The sequence below is a fragment of the Triticum aestivum genome, chromosome 7B, assembly GCF_018294505.1.
Source record: "Triticum aestivum cultivar Chinese Spring chromosome 7B, IWGSC CS RefSeq v2.1, whole genome shotgun sequence".
Taxonomy (NCBI): Eukaryota; Viridiplantae; Streptophyta; class Magnoliopsida; order Poales; family Poaceae; genus Triticum; species Triticum aestivum.
Genome location: NC_057813.1, coordinates 258,512,382 through 258,535,005, shown reverse-complemented (window position 1 = coordinate 258,535,005; position 22,624 = coordinate 258,512,382). Strand labels below are relative to the sequence as shown.

At 50.7% G+C, this 22,624-nt stretch overlaps 4 protein-coding genes across 5 annotated transcripts; all 4 read right to left on the bottom strand.

Annotated features, from left to right (window-relative positions):
• Positions 1-6,148: 6,148 nt before the first annotated feature.
• On the bottom strand, positions 6,149-8,291 carry LOC123161983 (uncharacterized). The gene has a single exon (XM_044579786.1). The coding sequence runs from the start codon at positions 8,273-8,275 to the stop codon at positions 7,562-7,564; it is 714 nt and encodes a 237-aa protein (XP_044435721.1). The 5' UTR covers positions 8,276-8,291; the 3' UTR covers positions 6,149-7,561.
• A 2,221-nt stretch (positions 8,292-10,512) lies between these two features.
• LOC123161982 (uncharacterized) lies at positions 10,513-12,256 on the bottom strand. Its single transcript, XM_044579784.1, has one exon. It carries the CDS (start codon positions 11,357-11,359, stop codon positions 10,646-10,648), a length of 714 nt encoding a protein of 237 aa, XP_044435719.1. The 5' UTR covers positions 11,360-12,256; the 3' UTR covers positions 10,513-10,645.
• Positions 12,257-12,398: 142 nt separating this feature from the next.
• On the bottom strand, positions 12,399-15,834 carry LOC123161981 (uncharacterized). 2 transcript variants are annotated; one of them, XM_044579782.1, is made up of 2 exons: positions 15,454-15,834; positions 12,399-14,054 (listed from the first exon to the last, which is right to left on the bottom strand). In XM_044579782.1, exon 2 carries the CDS (start codon positions 13,233-13,235, stop codon positions 12,522-12,524), a length of 714 nt encoding a protein of 237 aa, XP_044435717.1. In that variant the 5' UTR covers positions 13,236-14,054; positions 15,454-15,834; the 3' UTR covers positions 12,399-12,521. The 2 variants fall into 2 exon arrangements, with proteins under 2 accessions (XP_044435717.1, XP_044435718.1); XM_044579783.1 differs by having other exon boundaries at positions 15,460-15,834.
• Positions 15,835-21,204: 5,370 nt separating this feature from the next.
• Positions 21,205-22,512, bottom strand: LOC123159861 (uncharacterized). The gene has a single exon (XM_044577674.1). The coding sequence runs from the start codon at positions 22,058-22,060 to the stop codon at positions 21,347-21,349; it is 714 nt and encodes a 237-aa protein (XP_044433609.1). The 5' UTR covers positions 22,061-22,512; the 3' UTR covers positions 21,205-21,346.
• Positions 22,513-22,624: the final 112 nt, after the last annotated feature.

The window sequence follows — 22,624 nt, the reverse complement described above, 5'->3', positions numbered from 1 at the left end:
CACAACCGAGAGGGACCGGTGAGGGGAACCGCGGGACGCAATCCACTAATCGCGGGCAACCTTGACGAACCCATCCTGGTTAACCCAGAAAGTCTCGAAGCGGAACCGTGGGGGTTGTGGCGGACGGTCATTCTCCGAAGAGAGGAGTATAGGGACGTGATCTGACCCGATCCTTGTGATGGCCCGGAGAAGCTAGGGGACAGCGGAGCTCCCACTCCGGCGACACGAAGACACGGTCTAGGACGGACCACATCGGGTCGACCTGGCGGTTGGTCTAGGTGAACCTAGCAACAAACCTATCTAATTCTCGAAGACCGAGATGCACGATGCAGTCGTTGAACATCTGCATCCGAGGGTAGTTGACTAGATTATTGCTTTTGTCCTCGGCCGAGCGGATAAGATTAAAATCGCCCCCAACCACCACAGGCAGTTGAGTGTCTGAGACCTTCCTTAGAAGTTCGTCGAGGAAGGCCTCAGAGCGGTGGTGGTCGGCAGGCCATAGACTATGACAATCTCCCATTTGAAGTTGAGAGCCCTTTCGAAAATCTCCATGCCGACGAAAAACTCTCCCCTGTCCATGCCGCCCACCTCGAAGGTGGCATCCTTTATGCCTAAAAGGATGCCAAAGGATGCCACCCGAATGACATGTGGTCCCACTAGAAGCGAGCCAGTGGAGGTAAACAGGTGAGAGCTCAACCGCTCAAGCTCCGGAAGAGGAAAATCCATACGCATGGTTTCTTGGATGGCCACTATGTCGATTCTATCGCCTCGCATGTACTCGATAAGTTCGTGGCGGCGGCTATCCTGGCCGAAACCACAGATGTTTCAGAAGAGCGTCCGCATCAGGGGGCCATCGGGGGGCTGCTTGACCCCAGGACGGGGGAGGCACTTTGCGCGCGCAAGTCAGTGGTGCGGGAGCAAGTGCGACCACGGATCTCCACCATCGTCGTCGAAGTCACCCCATGCGGGGATGGGGTAGGCGTGGATCCGGAGGTGGTTGCGCTTAGAAGGTGCGCGCAAGTCTCAGCCAACCTCCCATCTAGGATCTCGTGAGTGCGGATCACCTCTATCTGGACTAAGGGGGGACCCACCTCCCCCCTGAAGACAATCGCCGAGTCTGCAGTGACCTTGGCAAGATGGCCAAGCGGGGCCGACTCAAGAGCAGAGAATGAGCAATTGGAAGAACTAGACGGAATGACTGGAGTACCTGTCTCGAGGTTTCGGGCTGTCGCCCGGATCTCCGCCTGCTCGGGGATGGACGAAGCCAGGCTGTCCGCTGGTCTGGCCACGTCATTCCGAGCGCTGGGCCGCGAGGCCGTCACTGGAGTCGACGCGGACCTGGCCTGCCTGGAGTTATCGTGCCAGAAAAGGAAAGGGTAAAAGGAAAGATAAGCCTGCTTTGCCTGCGGGCCAGGCTCGCAGCGGTGACGGCGCCCCTGCGGACGCGCAGTCTGGCTCGTCTGGGCCAGCTGGCGACATGCTTGTGGCCTCGGCAGCCTTGGACACGACCGGCATTTTGAATCTGGTGCCTCCCCCAGAGCCCGAGGGCGATCCCGCGGGGCCACCTGCTGCCTCTCCTGCCCCTTCTGCCTGTCGGGACTGGGCCGTGCTCAGCGAGGTCCCCGACTCGCAGCAGGCTACGCAGACGACAACGCCCATCTTGTCGGGCCAAAGTGGCATCCCTCCCGAATCGGATCCTGTGGAGGAGCCAGATGCTGACCTGGTCGCGACCCCAGTCGAGCGCGTTGGATTGGCCAGTGCCGCGCCCGAGCCCCACGCCGCTTCTCCCGCCCGCGCATCGGTGACCCCACGCAGGGACAGATCCATGTCGCCCACCCCTGCCCAGCGGGACCCGCAAACGCCCGCACAGCACTGCACGGCCCCAGCCCCCCCAGGCCCGCTGCGACACCTGCCAACGCCGGACTGGCTCGGTCGGGCATGCATGGATCCGGACCCGGTCGTTTCGCCTCCCTGCCGATAATCATGCGCCGATCGCGCGGATCAGCTGCCACCGCATGCCCCTGGACGCTGGGGGACTTCCTCGCCGCAGCCACCAAGGAGCTGAACGCTACCATGCCGGTGCCCGGGAAGAGGCCTCGCCGGCCTCTCGACTTCGCTCCTCGCCGTGGCCGATCTGCCTCCACCACGTCCACGCCCGCTGCACCACCCACGGCCGCTCGACGTGCGCAAGTTCAGGTCCTACGCACGCTCGGAATCGTCGGGACTAACCAGAAGATCTCGGCCGCGGAGATGAAGGCATACGACGATCTATTTGCTGCATCAATCCCGCTGTCCATGATGTCTGCCATCGCCGCGTTGGTCGATCGTGAGATCCCAGCCTGCCTGACGAGTCAGACCGCTGCTGCGGCGCACGTCGACCCGGTGTGCGCAACTTAGATCCTCCTAGACACCACTCCCCGTCGATCCACTCTATATGGATCACGGCCTCAAGATCGTTGTATGGAATGTGCACAGCCTCAACGCACGAGCGCGGCGCCACGCCATCCGCACGCTGCTTGACACCACCGGCGCCTCCATTGTATGCTTACAAGAAACGAAGATTGAGTTGCTTTGCTCGTCCATTGTTCTTGACACGCTTGGCTCGGAGTTCGACGACTACACTTACCTCCCGGCGCTGGGCACGCGCGGCGGCATTCTCCTGGCTTGGAAAAGCAGGGCTGTGTCCATCTCTGATCCCCTGTTCACCAACAACGCGATCTCGGCCCGCGTCGCCACGCCCGGCGGCACGCCGTGGTGGATCACCGTTGTTTATGGGCCACAGGATGACGTGGCCAAGGTCGCCTTCCTGGAGGAGTTACGCGAGATTAGAGCGGACTGCCACGGCCCGTGGATGCTCTGCGGGGACTTTAACCTCATCCTCCGCTCCGAGGACAAGAACATGGACAACCTAAACAGGCGCATGATGGGCAAGTTCAGCCGCCTCGTCAACGACCTCGCGCTCAAGGAGGTATATCTCAACGGGCGACGCTATACGTGGTCGAACGAACAATCCCCCCCCCCCCGACCTTGGTACACCTCGACCGAGTGCTGTGCACGTCGGACTGGGAGGACGGACATGGCGAATGTCATCTGACATGCGTGGCGTCCGTCGTGTCGGACCACTCTTCCCTGCTACTGGACTGCGCCCCCGCACCCGTGCTGCACCGCAGGTTCCATTTTGAGGATCACTGGCTGCGCTTGGACGGTTTCCACGAGACGGTGGCCGCGGCGTGGGGTTCCGTTCACGAGCCCGATCCCTTCCGTCGCCTTATGTTATGCCTCCAGACCACGGCGCGATGCTTGACGAGCTGGAGTGCCAAAGCGGTTGGCAACGTGAAGACCAAGCTAGCCATTGCGAGAGAGCTTATCGCACGCTTTGACAAGGCCTAGGAAGACCGAATCCTCACGGCTCCGGAGGATTGGCTACGCAAACAGCTGAAAATCTCGTACCTGGGACTTGCATCCTTGGAACAGACGATTGCTAGACAGCGCGCCCTTATCGCCTCCCTCAAAGATGGTGACGCCAGCACTGCCTTCTTCCACCGCAGTGCTCGTTTCGACGACAGAAGAACCGCATCTTTCGCCTCTCCCCGAATGGCCTGCTGCTCACCGACCACAATGAGATGGCCGAGGCTGCTTTCCGGCACTTCGACGCCCTGCTTGGCACGGCGGTCGAGCGCGACCACACGCTGGATCTGTCGCAGCTCATTGACGGAAGTGATCTTTCAGATCTTGATGCGGCCTTCTGCCCGGAGGAGATTTGGGAGGCAGTAAAACGCCTGCCCGCGCACAAGGCACCCGGGCCCGACGGCTTCAACGCCGAATTCCTTCGCGCGTGTTGGAGCATCGTCAAGCAGGACTTCATGGACGTGTTCCAGCAGCTCTTTGAGATGCGCGGCCACGGCTTCTGCAAGCTCAACCAGGCACTGCTAACTCTGCTGCCGAAGCGCGCCGACGCCCTAGAGCTGTGAGACTACCGCCCGATATGCCTCATTCACATTGTGGCCAAGGTCTTCGCCAAGGCCCTCTCGCTCCGGCTAGCTCCAAAACTTGACCACCTTGTCAGCCGCAATCAAAACGCGTTCATCCTCAGACGGAGCCTCCACGACAACTTCATGCTCGTCCGGCAATCGCTCAAGCTATTGAGCCAACTTGGGCCCCCCCGGGTCATGCTCAAGCTTGACCTCACGCCGCATTCGACTCCATATCATGGCCATTCCTCTTTGAGGTCCTGCGCCAATATGGGTTCGGTCATCGCTTCCTTGAGTGAATTGCCATCCTCCTGTCCTCGGCGAGCACCCGGGTCCTGTTGAATGGTGTGCCAGGACCTCCGATTTGGCACAGAGAAGGGCTGCGGCAGGGCGACTCTCTGTCCCCGCAGCTATTCGTGCTCGCGGTTGACACCCTCGGCCGGCTGATTCGACGCGCCCACGACGCGGGCATCCTCCTGCCGCTGCACCCGCGGAGGCCTATTCCGGCTATATCATTATCCGCCGCCGACGTCATGCTATTCTGCCATGCCACGGAGAGCGACATAACTGCGGTCAAGGAAATCCTTGGCCTGTTTGGCGGAGCGTCCGGCCTCAAAGTAAATTACGCCAAGAGCTCGGCCACGGTCTTGCATGGGGAGCAGGTTGCCACTGAGATCATCGCCGGCCTGGGCTGTTCGACCGCTGAGCTCCCAGTCACCTACCTCGGCATACCATTGACGACGCGCCGCCCGTCCGCCGGTCAGCTACAGCCCTTGGTCGACAGGGTCGCCGGGCGCTTACCCACCTGGAAAGCATGGCTTATGAACAGAGCCGGCAGGCTTGCCCTCGTCAAGTCGGTTCTCTGCGCGATCCCGGTGCACCAGCTGCTTGCTTTTGCCCCCACGAAGAAAACTCTGCGGCAGCTCGAGAAGATTCAACGGGGATTCTTATGGGCTGGGCGAGCCGTCGCCAACGGCGGTCACTGCCATGTGAACTGGCGCCTTGTCTCCCGCCCCCTCGAGCTTGGAGGTCTCGGGGTTCGCGACCTCGAGCGCACCGGGCTTGCGCTCAGACTGCGGTGGCTATGGCTCTCGCGAACTGACGAGGGACGCGCCTGGCAAGGGCTGGATCTCCAATTCTCCTGCCATGAGCGCTCCCTGTTCTTTGCTTCCACCTTCATGGCCATTGGGAACGGCATCAAAGCCCTGTTCTGGGAGGATCGATGGCTCAACGGGCGCTCCGTCGGCGAGCTCATGCCCCTGCTCTACAACTGCGTCCCCAAACAACGGCGCAAGGTTAGAACGGTGGCCGAAGGCCTCAACGGCAACGCTTGGGCCCGTGACATCCAGGGCGTTCTCGGCCTCCACGAGATCGGTCAGTACCTGCAGCTTTGGCACCTCGCGCAGCAGGCCACACTTCGCGATGCCCCCGAGCAACTGATCTGGAAGTGGACCACGAGCGGCATCTATTCTGCGCAGACTTGCTACATGGCCACCTTCCAAGGATCCACGCACTCCTACTCCTGGAAGCTGATTTGGAAGGCGTGGGCTCCCCCGAGGGTCAAGTTTTTCCATTGGCTCGCTAACCTGGATCGCTGCTGGACCGCCGACCGCCTAGCCCGCCATGGCCTGCAGCATCATCCGCGCTGTCTTCTGTGCGATCAGGCACCAGAAACGATCCGGCACCTCTTGCTTGACTGCCCCTTCTCGAGGCAGGCATGGCACGAGACCCTGGCGTGGCTGCGCATCCCAGCGCCGATCCCCAACCAGGAGCCCACCCTCATGGACTGGTGGCAACACGCCAAGCACAACATGCCACAAGCACAACGCAAGGCCCTGCAATCCGTAGCGCTCCTAGTACCGTGGCTCATCTGGAAGCATAGGAACAGCTGCGTTTTCGATAACGCGACGCCTTCCCTCGGCACGCTCGTCGACCGAATCAAGGAGGAAGCCGGCTCCTGGGCTAAGGCCGGAGCGGCAGGTCTTAGAGTAGTCCTCCCCCCTACATGGGACGTGCACTGAGCCTTGTATCTTATTCTCGCTTTATTCGTCCTAGGACGACTGTAACTGACTCCCTACCTTTTCAATGAAAACAAACGCAAGGTCTTTTGCGTTTTCTCGAAAAAAAAAGGCTGACTTGGCTGCTGGGTGTGCACACCATCTTCTCAATGCAGCTGTAGATGGCTGCCAGCCTCCTCAGGCCGTCGCGCATCGTGTCGATGGTTGCCAAGGGCGAAGAGATGGTTGTGCTCAGGCTCTGGAGCTGCTGCTCGACTTCTGTTTTGTGCGAGCGAGGGCTCGAAGGCGCGCTTGCCGATCGTAGATGGTAAGCCATGCTTGGAGATTGAAGCTTTGGTGCTGTTTTCTTCTGTGGAGAAATGGAAGAGAATGGTAGTCAAGATGACCTGCAGTTTCTTGGTGCTGAAGCCTTGGGGTTCTCCCTGTATATATATCGGAGAGGCAGCAGCAATGGCATGATGAACAGAGCAGCCGACAGCAAGAATCCCATTTGCTAACCCCCATAAGAGAGTGTTGCTTTATCTGCTTCTGGTTAGCGTGGCACACATCAATGAGTTAGCTTATATAATATGCTTGGCATGTCTTGGCTATTGGTAACAGAGTATACTGCACGGGTGTTTCGTTTGATGTCGGATCTTGATATGTGATCATGAAGTATTGTTGAAGGAAATACAATACAGGTTTTCGCTGATTTTTCAACATTATGATGGGGGTCTTATGCATGTGCAGCAGCGCTGGCGTGTTTCAGCTATCCACAGCAAGAACAACCATGTAAGTGTACGCAGATTCTCGACACAAGCAAGTATAATTGATGCTTTCGATATTAAGTTCCATCTGGCTAACTGAGATAATCATGTGAAAGAAAATTAACTACGATGTATGCTATGCATAAAATAGAAGTGTAATCCATTTGCTTCTGATTTCATTTTTGAAACTAATCCAACGATGGAAATATGAAGTTCATTGTACCATTAGGAAGCAGAAGGGAAGGTACAACAACATGATAAGAAAGGATCTTCAGTGGATTTGTTTTGATATTATTGGTTGCATGTGTTGACCTGATTATTGATAGTCATCAGCATCATTAGGTTTCCCCTTGATAATGATAATGCATAATCACAAGGTTATGGTCGTGGGTTGGAGCTGGCATGTTACAGCATGTTAGAGCATGAGTAATATGACCCATGGAAAATAATTCCATGAGACGCGTAGGCTATTACGGTCAACTTCCAGATTTTGGAGACACCATTACTTCTTTTAACATCAAGTAGGGTTAAATTTAATTGTACCAAGTCATTTAATCAGGATACTGATTTATATCAGTTGTTACTGTTCTGTTGCCTGTAAGTACATACTCCGTACTACTACATAGTATGTTTGAGGAGAAACCAAGTCATTTAATCAGGATACTGATTTATATCGTGGGGCTTGCACAAGTGCTAAATTTCAGAGACAAAATTGTTTTTGTTTGCTATTGAACTTTCTATGCATACACATTGCAAAACTGTTAGGGTGATTGACTAATCCTTTAAAAGGTGGATGCCAACCACAGGGCACTAGAGCTCAGAGTATCTACAAACTAAGATCATTGAGGAGAGAAACTCTGTTCTGGATCAATCTCCTGTACAGAAGTTCCACTCCGCTCTCAAGATCTTCGATACTGCACTCCAATGCCCGCAATTGCTCCACTTCGCATACAACTTTGCTCTTCTGCAATGTTTTGGAGACAAGAGACCACTTGGGCATCTCAATTTGCTTCGACAAGATGCAGGATGTGGATTCGAGCAGTGAAAAGGTGATCTCTCTCGCTTCTGCCATTAGCATCACCACCCTAGAATCGTTCTTGTCGGAAGCACTTTTCTTGCTTATCTTCTTGAACTGCTTTTGTGCCTTCTTGGCTAGCCGGATGTACGCCTTGACTTGACAAGTTGCATCCTCTCCTCTCTTGAGAACCAACAAGAGCTCTTGGACAGTCATCTTCAGCTCCATCAAGGTCTCCTGCATGGCGTTGCAGATGTCGAGCACGACGAGGGACCGTCCTAGCTCTGCCTCCACTGCCACCCTTTGCAGGGTCCTCCAGAGGCTGACTTGGTTGCTGGGTGTGCACATCATCTCCTCAATGCAGCTGTATATGTCTGCCAGCTTCCTCAAACCTTCGCATGTCGTATCGATGGTCGCCGAGGGCGAAGAGATGGTTGCACTCAGGCTCTGGAGCTGCTGCTCTACTTGGGGTTTGCTTGAGCGAGGGCTGGAAGGCGCGCTAGCAGATCTTAGATGGCAAGCCATGCTTGTGGTTTTGAGGCTCTGATGCTACTTTCTTCAGTATGAAAATGGAAGAGAAAGGTTGGCAAGACAAGGGCTGCAGTTTGTTGGTGCTCAATCCTTGGCTTCTCTCTGTATTTATAACGGAGCAATCGCATGATGGGTAGAGCAGTGGACAGCAGGAATCTCATCCAACTAACCTCCATACGTGTTAAGGACTTAAGGTGATCTGTTGAAAGAAATATGGCCACCCAAAGCCCAATCAGACAAAGCTGTTGCCTACGTGTTTTTGGTTAGCGCAGCAAGTGTGAATCAGTGAGCTTATATGTGTCTGGCATGTCTAGGTCATTGGTGACACAGTGCATTGCACGAGTGTTTAGTTTGATCTCGGATCTAGATACGGGTTATATGTGATCATGGAAGATTAGCCAAGGAAATGCAAAGCGGGTTTCGTGTTGCTGCAATGATTAGTTTAGTCTTGTTCTTGTTAGATGTGCATAGTCTCCTTTTTGTTTATCCCCATTGTATAAGGGGTTTCTTGCACTTTACCACACATGTATATTTGGCCTTTGGCCCTCAGTGAATACTAGTTGCCCATTATCCAACAAGGTATCAGATGCTAGGCTAGCCTCTCTCTGCCTAGCCTCTCTCTCCCCATTATGCAACTCCGTGCCCTCCGTATCTAGTCTGCCTCGTTCTCACCCGCCGCCGGCCATCTCCGCTTTGGCCATCTCCATTCTGGCCTGTCCGGATCCGTTGCCCCACTGCTTGCCTCCGGCCGCAAGCTGCTATCTGGCCGTCGCCTCTTCTCTGTCAGGTCGCCGTCACCTCTTCTCCGTCAGGTCGCCGCCGCTCCCGGCCTGCCTCCTCTCCGTCAGGCCGCCGCCGCTCCCGGCCTGCCTCCTCTCCGTCCGGCCGCCGCCGCCCCTGGCTCGTCCAGCCGTTCCCGCCCCAGGCCCGTTCGGCTGACGCCGTCCCCGGCTTGGCTGGTTCTGGCCGGGCCCTGCTGGTTCCCGCTCGAGCTCTTGGCATGAGCGAGCGAGGCTCGAGCGAGAGTGCCCCCTGCTTGATCCAGAATCGGGGGCCCTGCTTCGAGCGCGTGAGCCTCCTGCCCAATCCAGATCCGGTTCCTGCGTCGGTTGACTTCAAAAAAGAGCTCCTCATGTCTTCTTCGGGCTATGTCGTTGTTCCTCGGTGCTCAGTGATCTTCGATGGCACCAACTATGCTGAGTTCGTGGGTTTCATGCGTATCCTCGTCTCCTTCTGTGGGGTGCCTCCGTTCTGAGTTTGAGCCTCGACGTGCTCACTTGCTTGCTCGTTGTCGTGTTCCTATCTCGGAGATTCTTGCTGAGCTTCGTGCTGAGGAGAGCCGCCTTCGCTCTGCTGGGTTGCTTGTGGTTCCGTCTGTGTTGGCTGCCCGAGCTCCTGTGTCGTCTACTCGTCTCACCGCTCCACCGCTCCTGCCTACACCTTCAGGGGGGGGGGAGGGTTGGGTCGCCCTCCTTATGCTGAGAAGGGCAGGTCGCGCCGGGACACCTTCTGTGGTTACTGCTCCCGACCAGGTCACCCAGAGTCTAATTGTCGCCAGAAGCAGCGAGACCAGAGGCGCTCCTCTTCCAGTGGGACTCCTAGATCTTCCTCGACTCCGTCACTCACTGACCAGGACATTGTGCGGCTCAAGCGTCTCCTGGCTTCCTCAGGCTCTTCGTCGACTGGTTCCGCTGCCGCTGTGACTGCATCCACCCCTCCAACACCGCCGGCACCTACGCCGTCAGGTACATCTTCGTGGGTTCTGGATTCTGGAGCTTCTTTTCATGTCTTCTGATTCTTCCGCGTTGTCTTCTCTTCAACCTCTTGATTCGCCTGTTAATGTCCTCACTGCCGATGGCACACCTCTTCCTGTTGCTAGTCGTGACACTCTTTCTACCCCGTCATTTTCTGTTCCTAATGTTTCGCATGCATTTATTTTGAACATCTAACTCTTGAATGCCTCTTCAGAGATCGGTGCAACTGGGTGCAGTTTTTTGAGAAAGGATAAGATATGGTAGCATGCCGTGCCAGATATTTGTTTATGTGTTGGGTGTTGCCTCTACCCGTAATCTTGTACCCAAAAGTATTAACAAAGGTGAGGTCTACTATGATAAATATCATTTCTATCTGCACACATTGTACTGAAATAGTTGTATCAAGCTACCTAACCATGTGAATGATATTTGAGTTTAGCAGAAATGAAAAAATTCAGGGATATGAAATTGACAAAATTGTTTTCTTTGCTTTTCGGTTCAGTGAATTTACTATACATATCCACAAGTATACACAATGAAAATTGTTATCATGATTGACTAATCCTTTAAAAGGTGGATGCCAACCACAGGGAACTAGAGCTCAGGGTATCTACGAGCTAAGAACATTCAGAAGAGAAACTCTGTTCTGGATCAATCTCCTGTAGAGAAGTTCCACTCCGCTCTCAAGATCTCCAATACTATGCTCCAATGCTTGCAATTGCTCCTCTTGGCACACAATTTTGCTCCTCTGGAATGTTTTGGAGGCAAGAGACCACTTGGGCATCTCAACTTGCTTCGACAAGATTGAGGATGTGAATTCAAGCAGCGAAATGGTGATCTCTCTCGCTTCTGCCAGTAGCATCACCACCCTACAGTCGTTCTTGTCGGAAGCAGTCTTCTTGCTGATCTTCTTGAACTGTTTTTGGACCTTGTTTGCCTGCCTGACATATGCCTTGACTTGAGAAGACACATCGTCTCCTCTCCTAAGAGCCAGCAGTAGCTCTTGGACAGTCATCTTCAATTCCATGAAGCTCTCCCGCATGCCGTTGCAGAGGTCGAGTACGACGAGGGACCGTCCAAGCTCCGCCTCTACTGCCAGCCTTTGAAGGGTCTGGCAAAGGCTGACTTGGCTGCTTGTTGTGCACATCATCTTCTCGATGCAGCTGTAGATGTCACCGAGCCTCCTCAAGCCATCACACATCATACCGATGGTCGCCGAGGGCGAAGAGATGGTTGTGCTCAGGCTCTGGAACTGCTCCTCGACCTCGGCTTTGTTTGAGCGAGGGCTCGAAGGCGTGCTTGCCGATCGTAGATGGTAAGCCATGCTTGGAGATTGAAACTTTGGTGCTGTTTTCTTCTGTATAGAAATGGATGAGAATGGTAGGCAAGACGACCTGCAGTTTGTTGGTGCTTAAGCCTTGGGGTTCTCCCTGTATATATATCAGAGAGGCAGCAGCAATGACACGATGAACAGGGCAGCCGACAGCAAGAATCCTATCTGCTAACCTCCATAAGAGAGTGTTGCTTTATCTGCTTGTGGTTAGCGTGGCAATCATCAATGAGTTAGCTTATATGCCTGGCATGTCTTGGTTATTGGTAACAGAGTATATTGCACGGGTGTTTCGTTTAATTTTGGATCTTGATATGTGATCATGAAGTATTGTTGAAGGAAATACAATACAGGTTTTCTGTTGTTGTGCTCGCTGATTTTTCAACATTATGATGGGGTCTTATGCCTGTGCAGCACCGCTGGTGTGTTTCAGCTATCCACAGCAAGGACAACCATGTAAGTGCACACAGATTCTGGACACAACACGCAAGTATAATTCTGAGATAATTGTGTGAACGAAAATTACCTGCGATGCATAAAGTAGAAGCATGCTGCTGTTTTTCTTTTTCTTTTTTTAACTAATCAAACGACGGAAACATGAAGTTCATTGTACCATTAGGAAGCAGAAGGGAAGGTTCAGCAACATGATAAGAAAGGATCTTCAGTGGATTTGTTCTGGTCAGTATTATCGGTTGCATGTGTTGGCCTGATTATTGTTAGTCATCAGCATCATTAGGTATTCCCCTCGATAATGATAATGCATCATCACTAGGTCGTGGGTTGGAGCTGGCATGTTTCACCTTCCAGATTCTGGAGGCACCATCAGTTCTTATAACATCAGTAGTGTAGAACTATAAAGTAGATAACATTTATTGAACCAAGTCATGTAATCAGGATACTGATTTATATCAGTTGTTATTGTTCTGCTGCCTGTAAGTACATAGTATGTTTGAGGGGAAACCAAGTCGTTTAATCAGGATACTGATTTATATCGTGCGGCTTGCATAAATGATAAAATTCAGAAAATAGGAAATTGACAAAATTGTTTTTGCTTGCTATTGAACTTTCTGTGCATACACATTGCAGAACTGTTAGGATGATTGACTAATCCTTTAAAAGGTGGATGCCAACCGCAGGGAACTAGAGCTCAGGGTATCTACGAACTAAGAGCATTGAGAAGAGAAACTCTGCTCTGGATCAATCTCCTGTACAGAAGTTCCACTCCGCTCTCAAGATCTTCGATACTGCACTCCAATGCCCACAATTGCTCCTCTTCGCACGCAACTTTGCTCTTCTGCAATGTTTTGGAGACAAGAGACCACTTGGGCATCTCAATTTGCTTCGACAAGATGCAGGATATGGATTCGAGCAGTGGAATGGTGATCTCTCTTGCTTCTGCCATTAGCATCACCACCCTAGAATCGTTCTTGTCGGAAGTAGTCTTCTTGCTGATCTTCTTGAACTGGTTTTGTGCTTTCTTGGCTAGCCGGGTGTACGCCTTGACTTGACAAGTTGCATCCTCTCCTCTCTTGAGAAGCAGCAAGAGCTCTTGGACAGTCATCTTCAGCTCCATCAAGGTCTCCTGCATGGCGTTGCAGAGGTCGAGCACGACGAGGGACCGTCCAAGCTCTGCCTCCACCGCTAACCTTTGCAGGGTATGGCAGAGGGTGACTTGGCTGCTTGGTGTGCACATCATGTTCTCGATGTGGCTGTAGATGTCTGCCAGCTTCCTCAAACCTTCACATGTCGTATCGATGGTCGCCGAGGGTGAAGAGATGGTTGCACTCAGGCTCTGGAGCTGCTGCTCTACTTGGGGTTTGCTTGAGCGAGGGCTGGAAGGCGCGCTTGCAGATCTTAGATGGTAAGCCATGCTTGTGGTTTTGAGGCTCTGATGCTACTTTCTTCAGTATGGAAATGGAAGAGAAAGGTTGGATAGACAAGGGCTGCAGTTTGTTGGTGCTCAATCCTTGGCTTCTCTCTGTATTTATAATGAGCAATCGCGTGATGGGTAGAGCAGTCGACAGCAGGAATCTCTCATCTAACTAACCTCCATATGATCTGAACATTTGTGTTAAGGTGATCTTCTGAAAGAAATATGGCCACCCAAAGCCCATTCAGACAAAGCAGTTGCCGACATGTTTTTGGTTAGCGCAGCAAGTGTGAATCAGTGAGCTTATATATTCCTGGCATGTCTCGGCTATTTGTGACACAGCACACTGCACGAGTGTTCAGTTTGATCTCGGATCTAGATACGGGTTATATATCATCATGGAAGATTCGCCAAGGAAATGCAATGCGGGCTTCGTGTTGCTGGTTTTAATATTATTAAGTTCAAGCTGGCTATCTTAAATAATCTTTGGCCGTTCGTATGGAAGCATGCTTGGTGCATATAGGAGAAATGTAATAAGAAGAAAATATCTATGTATACCTGTGGTGTAAAATATCTGGTTGAAGACTCGTCCAAGCCCGACCCACTGGCCAGTCATGGCGCCCCCTCCAATCAGCACCAAGGTGAACCTGTAGAATCAGGGGAGAGAGGGGTGGCGGCTGGGATAGAAAGATGGCCTGGTATTGTATTCTATTGGAGTTAGGGTTTCCTGTACAAGGGGGCAGCACATATATAGGCTGCAGGGTTACATGGGCCACATGGGCCACATGGGCCACATGGGCCATAAGCGCGCGCACACACCTCTGTTTTTAAGGCGTCCGTAAGGCGTCGCTTAGGCGACGCCTAGGCGTCAGGGCGCCCTCCAGGCTCAGGGCGTCGGCCTTGCCTTAGACAGTCGTGTAAGGCGTCCGCCTTAGGCTGTAAGGCGTCCGCCTTAGGCTGTAAGGCGTCTGAAGCGTCCGCCTTAGCGCCGCCTTGCACGCCTCAGACCAAATCGGACGCCTTAGCTTGTCAGGCAGGGAAACAGAGATTGCAGGCGGGAAAACTGACCTGGGCGGGAACACAGGCGCGGGAAACATTGGTTCAGGTGCGACCAGTTATGAGAAGGGGAAAGAGAGAGTGAATCGACGCGAGAGGTCTCTCCTGTCTCCTCTCTGGACCATTGACGGAGGCTTCCTCCTCAGATCTGCGGCAGCCGCCAGCCTCCTCCCTCCGGCCACAGTTCCTCCCCCTCCTCTCTGGCTGCAGCTCCTCCCCATCCTCCTCTGGCACAACCCTCTTCCAGCAGATCAGCACCACATCAAGGTATGAATTCAGCCCTCTCTTCTCCCCCCTTTCCCCCTCTCCTCTTTCTTCCATCCAGCAGTGTAGCTTGCCATGCTTGCCTGCTCTGTTATGCACAGCTCCTCTACTAACTGTTAGGTGCTGCCTCTCTTATGCACAGCAGTGTAGCTAGATGTGCTTGCCCGCTCCTCATCTGCATCTGTTTCTTCCCAGATCTGCTTCTCCACCCACAAGGCAGCAGCCCCACCACTGCTTCTCTCCTTCCCCATGCTTGATCTGGCTGCTCTAGTGATTTGGCTCTTCTCTCTTTTTCTTTGACAGTAGCCAGGTGTACCTGCTCTGATGGATCTAGCCAATGATCCTAGGAGAAGAGCAACATCAGATGATCCAGCCTGGAAGTATGGGTTCTGGCCAGATTTAGAGAGGAAAGATTTACTCCAGTGTACATTGTGTGGCAAGATAGTCCATGGTGGAGTGAGAAGGCTAAAGCAGCACTTTTCTGGGGGTTCCAGTGATGCGGATAAGTGTCCCGAGGCATCCATGGAGATTAGGATAGAGATGCACAATTCCTTAAACACTAGAAAGTTTAAAGCTATGGAGCGATATATTGATGAGGAGGATGAAGCTGAACTTCAAAGGCGCCGTTCCGTCATATACACAAGATGATTTGAGGCCTATGCTTTGGTAACAGTTTATATGTTAATGTTAGTTGTTAAATCTCCTAATTGGTGGCCATCTATTATATATGTATGTACAATTTATTAAGTTAATGCTAGTTGTTAAATCTCCTAATTGGCTGCCATATATTATATATGCACGTGTCTAAGGCGTCGCCTCGCCTTACGCTTTAGCGCTTAGGCGGTGAGGCGCCCCCCCAGCGCCTCGCCTCGCCTTACCGCCTTAAAAACATAGGCACACACACACACACTGAAATACAGATAAGACACAGCCCAACACTCCCCCTCAAGAGGGATGATAGATATCTATCATGCCCATCTTGTCACAAGCAAGATTGGTCTCCCTGGTTCCCAAACCTTTTGTCAAACAATCGGCGACTTGTTGTCCAGAGCTCACATGAGTTATCTTGATGATTCCTGCATCCAGTTTCTCTTTGATAAAGAATCTGTCTATCTCCACATGTTTTGTTCTGTCATGTTGCACTAGATGATTAGCAATGCTGATTGCAGATTTGTTGTCACACCACACATTCAGAGGATCTTGTCTGAGCACTTTCAGCTCAAGCAGAAGGCCTCTTACCCATAACATCTCACTCAGCCCTTGAGACATTGCCCTATACTCAGCTTCTGCAGTTGATTTTGACATCACCGGTTGTTTTTTGCTTCTCCATGATACCAAATTTCCACCAACAAACACACAATAGCCAGAGGTTGATCGTCTATCATCAAGACAGCTAGCCCAATCAGCATCGCTATAACCGTCAAATTTCAAATGGCCATTACTCTTGAACCAGAGTCCCATACCAGGGCTGCCCTTTAGATACCTCATGATTCTATAGACTGCATCAAGGTGTCCACTTCTGGGGTCATGCATATATCTACTTACTACACTTACTGCATATGTAATATCTGGTCTAGTGTGACACAAGTACAGAAGTTTGCCAACCAATTGTTGATATTTTGCTTTGTTAACTTGTTCACCCATCTGTGCTGTCAATTTGTGATTTTGTTCAATGGGAGTTGGGGCTGCTCTACATCCAAGCATTCCCATATCACTTAGGAGCTCTAAGGTATACTTCCGCTGAGACAGGGCTATTCCCCTCTTTGATCTTGCAACTTCGATACCTAGGAAATATTTTAGCTGACCAAGATCCTTAACTTCAAATGCTTTGCCTAGGCATTTCTTTAATCTTCCAATCTCCTCTTCATTGTCTCCCGTTATTATGATGTCATCCACATATACTGCAAGAATAGTAATTTGTTGCTTGGAATGTTTATAGAAAATAGTGTGATCTCCATTGCATTGTTTATACTCCATACTGCAAACTGCTTGCCTGAACCGGTCAAACCAAGCCCTTGGCGATTGCTTCAAACCATAGAGAGATTTTCTCAATCTACAAACCTTCCCAACAGTCCCAGGTGTAGAAAGTCCAGGAGGAATTTCCATGTAGACTTCCTCTTGTAGATCTCCATGTAAAAAGGCATTTTTTACATCAAGTTGGTGTAGTGGCCATCCAAAGTTAGCTGCACATGAGATTAGAATCCTCACTGTATTCATCTTTGCAACTGGGGCGAATGTTTCGTCATAATCAATACCATACGTTTGGCTGTACCCTCTGGCTACCAGTCTTGCCTTGTAACGCTCAACCTTACCCTCAGGATTCTGCTTCACTGTGAAGATCCACTTACAACTGACTGCCTTCTTCCCATATGGAAGATTTGCTAGCTCCCATGTTTTGTTCTTTCTCAGGGCCTCCAACTCTTCCCTCATGGCTTCACACCACTTTGGATCTTGTCTTGCTTCTTTCCAGTCTTTAGGAACAATCACGGCTTGAAGTGATGCGACAAATGATCTAAATGAAGGTGATAGGGCTTCATAGGTGACATAATTACTGATGTCATGCTCAAGATTGCCCTTACTCAAAGTTTTCCTTGCTACTTCCTTCTTGAGAGCAATTGGCAGGTTAGGTGATGCTTCTTCAGTACTTGAATTTTCATATGACTCCACTTCAGATGAGCTTCCTGTCGCTTGAGTTTCTTCTGACTGCTCCCCCTGTTCCATAGTTTCTTTTGACTGCTCCTCATGCACTTGTTCCTCCACACCTCTCTTCCTTCTTGTATACACCTGAGGATTCCTTTCCTCATTTGGTCTCTGCCACCTCTGCTGTTCAGCCCCATCAACTACAACTGGAATGAAGATCGGGGTTGGTATTGGCTGCTCCCTGTCGCCATTGGTGCTGCACTCACCACTCAAGTTGCACTCCCCCTCTTGACCACCCTGCATAGATTGTGAGTGGTCAAGTTCTTCGAATAAAGTGCTGAGATCTGTCTTCTCACCATAGAAAGGCTCAGATTCTCGAAAGGTGACATCCATACTTACAAATGTGCGCCTTTCAGCAGGACTCCAACACTTATAGCCTCGCTGCCCTGTAGGATATCCAACAAATATGCATTTTACAGCTCGTGGATCCAGCTTTCCCACTGCTGGTCTGTGATCTCTAACGAAGCAGGTGCACCCAAATAACTTCGGAGGAACTGAGAATTTGTTCTCCCCAAATAGCATCTCACATGGGGACTTCATACCAAGCATTTTTGAAGGCATCCGGTTGATCAGGAACGTTGCAGTCATGACAGCTTCACTCCACAAGAATTTTGGCACATTCATGGTGAACATAAGTGATCGAGCCACTTCTAAAATGTGTCAGTTTTTCCTTTCTGCAACACCATTCTGAGCAGGGGTATCTGGACATGATGTTTGGTGCATTATGCCTTGTGCTGACAGGAAACCTTCAAATTGCTTGTTTACATATTCAGTTCCATTGTCAGATCTGATCACCTGCACCTGCACATTGAATTGGTTTCGCACATAGGCATAAAACTCCTGAAAACATTGGAATACCTCATCTTTATGTCGCATGAGGTACACCCAAGTCATGCGAGTGTGGCAGTCTATAAATGTCACAAAATATTTCATTCCACTAACAGAAACAACAGGACATGTCCACACATCAGAGTGAATCATCATAAACGGGGATATACTCCTTAGCCCCTTACTCAAATATGAGATTCTTGTGTGCTTTGCATATTCACATGCATCACACACAAGCTTACTCTTGTCTACTCCACGCATTACATCAGGAAACATCTTACTCATCTTATCAAAAGCCATATGCCCCATGCGACAGTGATGGATCATCGCCTTGTCTCACTTACTCCAACTAGTACAGCCAAAATAGGACTAGCACCAGACCTAGACACATCACGATCCATATACCACAATCCACTACGCCTGGTTCCTGTCCCAAGTTTCCTTCCAGTCATCCTCTCCTGAATCAAACATATTTTCTTATCAAGAGTTATTCGGCAATCTATCTGATCAATCAAAGCACTTAGAGAAAGCAAGTTCACAGGAAAAGCTGGAACATGTAATACATCAGATAATTTAATAGTGGGTGTACATTGAACTGATCCAACTCCTTTAATCGGTTGTGAGGTGCCATCAGCAGTTTGTATTGTTTCACAATGTGTAATTGGGTACTGAGTATATGATTCAAACTCAGTTGAGGTACCCGCAACATGCTTGGATGCTCCAGAATCTAATATCCAATCTGGAAGGAAATCATGTGTGGATATAGATGCATTTGCAAAGTTACCTTCCCCTGTGTAGACAAAGTGGGCAAAGTTCCCGAAGGTGTTGTCCTCCTGGCTTCTACTCTTCGACTCCCCTTGAGAGGTTGTTGACGTCCCTTCTTCTTGCGTTGCCAAGTTAGCCAAGTTTGCTTTGAAGCCACTGGAATAATTCGAACCCCTCGAGTTACCTCTACCTCTAACTCCCCGGTATCCACCTCGGCTGTAACCTCTTCCCCTACCACGTATTTCTCTGCGTTGTGCTGTGCAATTGATGCTTATGTGACCTTTCTCTCCACAGTTGAAGCACTCTCTTGTCTCCTTCCATTCAGACACAGTAAATGCTGAGCGAGATGCATTCGCTTCTCGAGTCCTGGTCAACTTCAACCTGACCTCCTCCTGTGCCATTGCTGCAACTGCCTCCTCAAGCGAGGGGAGCTTTGGCTGATGAAACAACCCAGCACGCCTTCCTTCAAATTCTGAGCTAAGTCCCTTCAAGAATTTCATCACTCTCCTACGCTCTACCCACTTCTTAGTAGCAACTATACATTCTGAATGTGGTAACTCCAGTGGATCATAGTGGTCTAAGTCAGCCCACAAATGCTGCAATTCTGCTACATACTCCATCACCGACTTATCCTCTTGTTTTAGCTCATTTACTCTATCCTCAATCTGCGCCATAAGCATTATGTTCCCTTTCCCGGAGTACAATGTTTCCAGGGTTTTCCATACCTCTGCTGCATGGGGAAGAGTCTCCACGGCTGCTGCAATGGATGGGGTCAAGGAGTTCAGCAGCCATGCCACCACCAGAGAGTCAATGACACTCCACTTCTTCCACTCTTCACTTGCCCTGTTCGCCGGTTCATCTACTTCCCCTCTGACATAGCCTTCCAGCCCCTTTGTCCTCAATATTAGCAATGCCCTTCTGGACCAGCTTAGGTAGTTTGTGACCCCTTCCATCTTGATTTCATTTGGCATCAGTTCTATTTTCTGTATCACCTCAGGCTGAGGAACAAGCGCACCTGGGGAAGCCACACCCTCTGCCTTGACAGTGATGAGCTCAGCTAGCTTCTCCAACGCCTTTACCAACCCCTGGTTGTCCCCCATCTTTCCAATCTTGAATCACACCACTAGCAACCTCCAGCAACCACTGCTCCCCACTTTCACCTCTCTACTACCTCCTCCCCTCAGATCTGGGATTCCACCTCTCCTTCTTCCACACAAGCCTTCTCCTCTCAGACAATCGCCAGCAAGCACAACCAGCCAACCACCATCACCACTGCTGGGATTGGGAACCCAAGCTCTGATACCATGTAGAATCAGGGGAGAGAGGGGTGGCGGCTGGGATAGAAAGATGGCCTGGTATTGTATTCTATTGGAGTTAGGGTTTCCTGTACAAGGGGGCAGCACATATATAGGCTGCAGGGTTACATGGGCCACATGGGCCACATGGGCCACATGGGCCATAAGCGCGCGCACACACACACACACTGAAATACAGGTAAGACACAGCCCAACAAACCCTACCGCCACCCCTCTACCCTCCTCTTTGGCCTTCTTACTCTCGGCCTCTGCCGTGGTGGTTTTCCTTTGGCGCGGGTGGTCATCCCGCTCATTGGGTATGTTGGAGCTCGACCAGTCGGCGCGTCCATTGTGTCTAAAGATCATGGAAGACAATACAGAGAGGGAGTTCAGAGCTCGAGGGAATCTTGTCGGAGACAAAAGAGATATATGGAGGTTTCCCAGCTTCAGCCCCCGACATGGGTAATAGTCCTATATCGCACTTACAGTGTATCGATATTGAGTTATTACAATGGAGTATAAGAGTTGGATGGGGTCTACAAGTATTTGTTCTGAAGAAGCGATTTGACGGACCCCATTCTCTGGAAGCAATTTACACAGCCATTTACTAAGCATGCATTTATTTTGAACATCTAAATCTTGCATGCCCAGACTGCCTTGGTCTTTTGGGGTACACAAAATTCCCCTTATCGCCAAAATATGAAGCAACAAAAGTCTAATCGGTGCATCTCTAGAAACATCATCATCGCTACTTTCTTTTCCAGAGATCTGTGCAACTAGGTGCAGTTCTTTTAGCATGGATATGAAAAGATATGGTGGCGTGTCAACTGAAGTTAACATTTAGGCTTATCCGGTCTTTTAGCTCGCCGTGCCAGAATTTATTTATGTGTTGTCTCTACCCGTAATCTTATACTCAAAAAGTCTTCATAAAGGTGGGGTCTACTATGATAAATATCATTTCTATCTAACACACATTCTACTGAAATAGTTGTACCTAGGCACCTAACGATGTGAATAATATTAGAGTTTAGCTGAAATGAAAAAATTCAGGGAAATGAAAATGACAAAATTGTTTTCTTTGCTTTCCGGTTCAGTGAACTTCCTATACATATCCACAAGCATACATACTGCAAAACTGTTAGGATGATTGACTAATCCTTTAAAAGGTGGATGCCAACCGCATGGAACTAGAGCTCAGGGTATCTATGAGCTAAGAACATTCAGAAGAGAAACTCTGTTCTGGATCAATCTGCTGTAGAGAAGTTCCACTCCGCTCTCAAGATCTCCAATACTGTGCTCCAATGCCTGCAATTGCTCCTCTTGGCACACAACTTTGCTCTTCTGGAATGTTTTGGAGGCAAGAGACCACTTGGGCATCTGAACTTGCTTCGACAAGATTGAGGATGTGGATTCGAGCAGTGAAATGGTGATCTCTCTCGCTTCTGCCAGTAGCATCACCACCCTACAGTCTTTCTTGTCGGAAGCATTCTTCTTGCTGATCTTCTTGAACTGTTTTTGGACCTTGTTTGCTAGCCTGACATATGCCTTGACTTGAGAAGACATATCCTCTCCTCTCCTAAGAACCAGCAGTAGCTCTTGGACAGTCATCTTCAATACCATGAAGCTCTCCCGCATGCCGTTGCAGAGGTCGAGCACGACGAGGGACTGTCCAAGCTCCGCCTCCACTGCCGCCCTTTGAAGGGTCTGGCAAAGGCTGACTTGGCTGCTTGGTGTGCACATCATCTTCTCGATGCAGCTGTAGATGTCACCGAGCCTCCTCAAGCCATCACACATTGTATCGATGGTCGCCGAGGGCGAAGAGATGGTTGTGCTCAGGCTCTGGAACTGCTCCTCGACTTCCGCTTTGTTTGAGGGAGGGCTCGAAGGCGTGCTTGCCGATCGTAGGTGGTAAGCCATGCTTGGAGATTGAAGCTTTGTTGCTGTTTTTTGGTAGGCAGTGTGTTGGTGCTGAAGCCTTGGGGTTCTCCCTGTATATATATCAGAGAGGCAGTAGCAATGGCACGATGAAAGGAGCAGCCGACAGCGAGAATCTCATCTGCTAACCTCCATAGGAGAGTTAGCATATATGGCTGGCATGTCTTGGTTATTGATAACACAGTGCAGTGCACGGGTGCTTCGTTTGATTTCGGATCTCGATATATGATCATGAAGTAGTATTATCCAAGGAAATAAAATGCAGGTTTTCTGTTGCTGCGAGGAATAATTCATCTGGTTGTGCAGCAGCGCTAATTTTTCAACATTAGGATGAGGTCTTCTGCTTGTGCAGCAGCGCTCGCGTGTCTCAGCTATCCACAGCAAGGACAACCATGTTAAGTGCACACAGATTCTTGACACAACCAACGCGTATCTTATTTTCATATTAAATTTCATCTGGCTGTGGCTGTCTGAGGCTATAGTCTGAATGAAAATTACTTATGACGCATGATAAGCATAAACGAGAAATGTAATAATAAGAATGTA